Genomic DNA, 7,321 nt, shown 5'->3' with positions numbered 1-7,321 from the left:
GTATCATATATTGGTCTGTTGTTAATAAAATGTTGTGACCTTGTCTGTGAATTCCAGGCTAAAGTCTTAAAATATATGAGACAAAATCTATATGAGGGAGGGAGCATCAAAGTTTAATATCAATCACTGAATTTAATTGATTTTAATCTTTAAAAAAGCCTTAAATACTCAAATAAAACTGAACTCTTATTTTGCCAAACTTTCAAGAAGAAGTGGTGTATGTCATAATGACCTCCCATGCCTCAAAGCGCAGCCACAGTCAGGTTGTGCTTTGGCCTCTTTTGATGTGGGAGAATAAAGGAAATATGACCTCTAAACCACGGTCATAGATGTCTGTGTCGTTCACTGGCTCCTGTGATGGCTGCACACAGTCCATCTTCCTGCTGTGTGCGTGAGAAACATAGTTACCTACACTCTAAAAAAATGGTGCTAAATAACATTAAAAGTGTTTCACTGGTAAAAACTTCATAGTTATGAGATGGGCACTAATGTAATAATAGTTGAGTAAAGTTTTTAGAATGTATTTTCTGATGAGATATTTGACATGTGTTTAATATCTCCTAAAGTTTCTTCTAAACAGCAATGAGATAGGTAGTCTCCTGCTTTTCCATTTTTTTTTATCCTGACAAATATATCCTAATATTCTCACGTCTCCTTCACGGTTTCAGAAGGGATGTCTTACAGTGTAGATTTGCCAAGATGACAGAATTTGCCAAGATGACAGAGTTGGCAAGAGTTACTGTAAGAGTTTGTAAGAGTCAGAAATCTTATTTTTTAATATTTGATTTTTTTCATACCAATTTAAGCAAAACTTAGCAGGAGTTTGTACACTTTCGTACATAAAACAAATTATATTAAGTCATACAGTACAAATTTCAGTATTGCAAAAATAATTATTTGCTGGTTTAGAAAGATAATTTTCTCCATGCTTTGAAAATACAACACAATGTTTATTCATTGGACTTTTTTAAAGGGTTTGACCACTTTGGAGTTACAGCTTTCTTGCTAGCTGCTTATAATATCTTTATTGATATTTGTCTCTAGCCATCGAATGGGATGCCGTATTACCTAATTAAAGGCAACATGGACCTTCAATTTTTCCATCTAGAACTCAAACATGACTGATAGTTCCTATAAAGTGCAAATAATATTTATTTTATACACATTCTGCATGGACTGATTTGATTCATTCGTTTCTTTTTCCGAATAGAGGACATCCAAACGTCTGAGACAAAGTTGATAGAGCGAGACCAATAAGAACTCCATTAAGCAGGGTTGCCAAGTCCACGGTTTTCCCATAGAATTGGGTTACTTTAAAACTGTTGTCATGGGCTGTTTTTCATATTCATGGGTTAAAGCGAGAAAAAAAAAAGAGATAAAATTCAAATTTTACAGGGGGTAAAATGCATATTTGCTGGAGAACCCCGTTTATTTTTACCGGAGGACCACCCTCGAAACGCGAATGGGCTAGTTTTGAGTAATTGGACAAGATTTGCTGTGAAAACCTGGCAACCCTGCCATTAAGACTCCTGAGCTGTAAAAGAGCAACATCTCAGCATAGTCCTGTAGGGTGAGTCAATGGTAAACTGAGAATCTTCAGTTGACAATTTCGTATTATTACTGTTATTTTTTTCTAAATTTCCTCTAGATCATGATAAATGTAGAACAATGGAAACACTTATTGGGAAACTAACAACACCTATACTCTTTACACCTTTAACTTCTCTCTTAAAGCAAATAAATGTCATTTGTTGCTAACATGCCTCCTGTTTTTTACCTGAAACTGTAAATTAACCTTTGCTTAGGCTCTCTAAGACAGAGGCTATATTAGAGTACAATGCATTGTCATCTTTTAGTGCCCTGTCTCTTTCTCAGCAGCGTCTGCCCTAAGTCTATCCGAATGACAATAGTGTTTATGTAAAATGTGCTGCCTTTGGGCCACTGGGGCATAGAAAACTGCATGCCTGGCCCTGCCACACCAGCTTTTATGGCTTTTTATTGTCTTTCCTTTGTGTTGAATCGTCACAAGACGAAGACGCTATCATCAAAATTCTCCAAGACTTCTCGATGCGCGTTGCATGCACATGTATCCGATACAATTAGTTCAGGCATGCCATGCTTAATAATGAAACGAGCTACACCAGGCCCGATTTACCACAGCGTCTGCCACAGATGGACTTCCTTGACATTAAAACAGACACTATTGATCTTAATAAGACAAATCCATCTCTCTGAAACTCCAATCCCCACACCCTTTTATTCCTATTCCCTCCCTGCCTCCTCTCTCTCTCTCTCTTTCACTCTCTGCTGTCTTTTTCTTTCTTTCTTTGCTACATTACCAGGGGGTGGTGCATGATTGACAGATGGGCAGGAATAATAATTTTTTTTTGCGTAACCTAAGGCCATGCTCTGTGATTGGCTTGCCAGCTGACATCTCCAAACCTCGCTTGTCGTTTTTTCCCCCCTCTCTCCCTCTCTAATATTGGCCCTGATGATCCTAAGGGGAAAAAGTGGGGAGAGAAAAAGATATGTACCTTAGGGAAGAACCTTAGTGAGAGGGAGGGAATCAGAAGACGGGTAGGAGCGTGTGTGCGAGTGTGTGAAAGAGACACTTACTCTCTTAACTACTGGGAGACAGGCGCACTTTCCTTACCCAACTCAAGAAGCAGCAAAGCCAGGAGAATTTTTTGGGGGGGCTTCCTTTCATATTTCACCCAAAAAATTACTTTGAATCATCAATCTACTGGAACTTAATTTTAAGCCCCTGTCCAGGAATTCTATGCGTTGATCAATAGACATTTCCATCCACACAAGACATACCTCATGGATTTGTACCTGGTTGGATATCTCATGTGGATGTGGTTGTCCAGTTCTCGGGTGCTTGGAGGCTATCCCATCTGGTGGTAAGTAGCAACGATCTCCACTTTCTACATCACTTTCTCCAGTAGCACTGGGGAGAATGGTGGTCAACGATCATTTTTCAGAGGGCAGTAAATACAGAAGACTTTCGGTTGACTGCGTGGAAAAAGGTTCCCAGCTCAGTCCAAAGAATCTTAACCTCAGCCGCTGGTGGGACGGAAAAGGCTAGTATGTCTTTTCCTTGCTGTCGTGTTTTACCCGGGACCTTTTATTTTGAATAAGGAAATCTTGAAATTAAAAAAGGAATAAATGCTGTTTTGTTCTGCGAGTGACGGACGAAGAGTGTTTGTCAGAGACAAGGTTAGGCTAAGGTGTTTTTCGGATGGGGTATACTGTTGTCTAGAGCTCTCCAGCCGTGTTAGGAGTGTTAATTGGGGCATTAGTGTGGATGTCCCTTGGCTTGGGTCTCAATAAATTCATTGGGGTTTAATCCTAGTATCATTACACTATAAAATTGTCTGAAATATTTAAATATTTAAAGTCATATGGTTGGGAATAACATTTGTGATAGAGAAACGAGTTCAAATATGAAGTTATTATGTGTTTAAAAAATTATTTAAATAACTGAGTTTTGCGGTGCTTCACAATAAAAGTAAACTAAATTAAGATTATGTAAACACTGCACATGTGCTGTTTATTTATTTAAAATTGAAACATTTAGCACCACCATAAGTATTTCAAACCATAATTATTTATTTTCCATTACTTTTTAGTTTAATATTACTATATCCACAATTTAATTAACAATGAATTATTATCAGTTTTTACTCAAACTAAAAATAAAGTTTACCCTTGTTTTTATCTATGATTCAGATTGCATGCCAGACTACTGTTAAAACACTTACAGTATGTTCAAAACGTTTCGCTTCTTTTTGCATGGATCATATTTACCTCAAACTGTTGCTGATATGTCATAGTTTCACTAATTACCCCATTCTCAATATACCACTGACCTCACTGGGTTTTCTTGTAACATGAATCTTCTTGCAAAAATATTTGTGTAGGCATACAACAAAAGCCCCCCGGCCCATGATACAATACTTGTCAGAACTAATGTGCTTTAGTAGTCCCGGTTAGCATGTGGTCCCCGCCGCACTCTCCGTCCAAACCACCAGCATCTTCTGGTTTCGTTTATGAAACGAAGGCTGCCAAACATGCAGTTGTACTCATACATTTACACACAAAGGCCAAGGGGCTAAAGCATTAATATTTGCATGGCTTTACACACATGCCTGTGCCACCAAACAACGCGGATAAAAAGCAGTATAGTATAATTGTCCTGCAGCTGTTCTCACTAAAGCTGTTTTGTATGACAGTGGTGTTATATTCAGCCATTAACAATGCGTATTTGATTTGGATAACAAATTTGAAATGAATGAGAGATGGATATAAAGAGAAACTTTAGGGCAGATGCTTAGGGGTGAGACATCAAGGTGCAGCATCAATTTATCTTTTATTGTCATGAAGTTCAAAAAGCATCACAGAACCCAGGACTTCAAGGAAAATATGTAAGGTGCAAGTAAAACATTTACTGATACTTCGGCATAACACAACAACAAAACCGAATTCACACATACACTTACTTTCAAATATTACTTTCAGAGTTTCTATTAATGCACTTTTCTCCAACAATCCTGCAGAGCCACAATGTGCAATAGTTATTATTTAGATATTAGATATTCAGTTGAAACTGCTACTGTCACGTAGGTAACAATATGATTTTTTTGTGGTAACAACAACTATAAAATTTAAGCTGTAATTTAATATGACTGGATCAATCTGACTTAAGGCTACACCAACGAACATCATTTTTTATATTAAGTACAGTTTTACTCTTTATAAAACTGTACATTGTACATGTGATGAACATTCATTGTGTTTTGGAGAGATCTGCACATTTTTGTGCGCAATTTTTGTGTCTCCATATTTGTGGAGACAGTCATACGCATTTCTTATCTTCTCAGTTAAACCTCCCTCCCTTAAATGTGCCCACATCTGAATGAATTTACAATAATAAACAGTATGCAATAATCATCCCAATTCCTAATCTGTTTCAACAGCTTACCAGGCCACTAATATCCGACTTTGTCCTCTCAAGATGAACTAATTAAGCTTAGTCGTAAGCTATTGAAACGGATCAGCCCGTCTAGCTTTGTTCAATTTCACGAGCATTACAGACGATGAGCGAGATGAGCTCTCAGACTGAGACACATTCTGCAGTCACAAATACCAGACAGAAAGGAACACGGTATTTGTGGCTTCTTCCCACAACAGCACCCCAAAGCCACCATGCATTCGAATCCAGCTGGCTGTTTCCACTGACGTTCATCTGTTATCTATCAGGACTGGGGCTCAGAAAAAGACTGACACTAATTGATCAAGTTATGGCTTGTACACAAAGTAAATGGAGACTGGGGCTACTGAGCTCCAAAACAACAATAAATCACAGTTAAAGTCTTATAAAAGTATCAATATCACTACTGCGCTCTGGTTCAAGAACTTTAAAGCCATATAGTATTCATTCAAAGTCTATTATTACAAATGAAATATATAGCCACACTTTGTTTTATTATACCATAAGGCTTGCAAAGAGGAAAGAAGTTTTTTTTTGATGGAAATATACACAAATACATGAAACTCATTCAAAAGAATTGTTGTCATGAAGGAGACAGCACCGGGAAGCCACTAAGCATTCTGACCTGCTCGGGTCTCCTGCTGGCTTCAATGGGACTTGACTCATCTCTGAGGAGAGGAATGTCATTATCCCCCCCTCACGTCAGCCAGTGTCACCGCTTTAATGATACCGCAAGCAAATCCACCAGCTGCAATTCAGTGTGAAAAGATCAAGGATGTTAAGAAATAATGGGGGCCACTTAGGGAAAGGAGGGTGAGTTGAAACAGATAGCCCGGCCAGAAGAAAATTACCTAAAAAATACTAGATCAATATCAGTAGAAAATACCTTTAATTCAATACTGGCACTGGAAACTAAGTTAAGTTTTGTTTTCAATGTTAGGCTGAATTGTTAGCTCCAAGACACAACCTATTAAAACTAAATAGAATCGATTGTGGTTAACTACAAGCTAACCAGCACATATTATCTTTACAGCACATAATGTTGAATAAAAAAAAGTACACACATACATAGTAGCCTGTCTTCAACTTCCACTCTTAATCCCAAAATACCAACAAAACAAAACATTAAACACTATTATAAAAAGTTAGTTCCAGTCCTTGTTTCTGATTGGTCAATAAATGTGCTTTATTTATGATAAAACCCAGCTACGACCACTGCACCTGCAAGGCACCCTTAGCAATGTTAACATTATGTAAAACATTCTGTTGCTGTTCACAGTTGATCCAGCGGAAGGAAGGTTTTTAGTGATTTAAAGGGGTCATAGTGTGAAAATCTGACCTTTTCCATGTTAAAGTGCTATAATTGGGTCCCCAGTGCTTCTATCAACTTAGAAAATGTGAAAAAGAACAACCCAGTAACTTTGTTTGGGTGAGCCATTCTTTGCAAGCATGTGAAAACAATTTTTTGAGCTAAAACTTCCCTTACGCACTTTGGGGACACCAAATACTTATTTTATAAGGGTGTCACGATTTAATTGGAAATTGATTGAAATTAAGTCACAACCTCGAACTTCGAATTAAAAAATGGAATTGTCGATGCTGCCACACCCCCATGTCATGTCCGGTCGGCTTGCCAAGCGTAAAAAATACACTTGTTGAGGGCTGCAAGTCAACCGCCTCTAACTTCGCTAGCTACAGCCAGTCAAAAGATAGCATGGCAGATGCAGGAGCCACCACGCGAGCTGCTCTTTACATGGGAAACAAAAAACACAACAGCAAAGCGGCTGAGATCTGTGACAGGACCGGTCGTTTCTCTGAAATGAGATCCGTTTGAGTTTCACAACAAATTATTTCAGATGCTTAAGAGTTATGAAAACAGCATTTAAACATGACTCATCTGACGGTAATAAAAGCGTGTTTTTAAGGTGAAAAGTACTGACAGGAAGTTTCGTTTTATCAGGTATGTGCGTGTACCATATTTTTTCACTGGCAGCACGACTAACATGGCAGGGCATCTCCGGGCTCAAGGTCAGATATTATATTTCATAAAAGTCTAGTCTAAAAATGGCATAACAACCCGTTCTTTCAATAAAAAAAACGAGAATCAAATCGAACCGTGGCCTTAGAATCGAAAATGTAATCGAATCGAGGATTTGGAGAATCGTGACTCATATGTCAATAATATGACACCCTTATTATTTTCGATCTCATATGTCAATAATATAATAATATATCTCATAATATGACCCCTTTAAGTACTCGAGCCTAATGCTGCATCATAAAAAAATCCACTTCACGTCGGGCCTAAAAACAACCCTGAGTTGTGAA

The 7,321-nt window shown here is 37.9% G+C and overlaps 1 protein-coding gene across 1 annotated transcript in view; it reads left to right on the top strand.

Annotated features, from left to right (window-relative positions):
- Positions 1 to 2,554: 2,554 nt before the first annotated feature.
- Positions 2,555 to 7,321, top strand: part of wnt3 (wingless-type MMTV integration site family, member 3) — a 28,350-nt gene continuing 23,583 nt past the window's right edge. The window contains exon 1 of the mRNA XM_065242375.1: positions 2,555 to 2,903. Coding sequence (XP_065098447.1) covers positions 2,824 to 2,903 — 80 coding nt within the window. The 5' untranslated portion in view covers positions 2,555 to 2,823. The remainder of the gene's footprint in view (positions 2,904 to 7,321) is intronic.

Source organism: Paramisgurnus dabryanus, chromosome 1 (genome assembly GCF_030506205.2).
Source record: "Paramisgurnus dabryanus chromosome 1, PD_genome_1.1, whole genome shotgun sequence".
Lineage (NCBI taxonomy): Eukaryota > Metazoa > Chordata > Actinopteri > Cypriniformes > Cobitidae > Paramisgurnus > Paramisgurnus dabryanus.
Note: the sequence above shows the minus strand (reverse complement) of the source record. Positions and strands in the feature narration are given on the sequence as shown.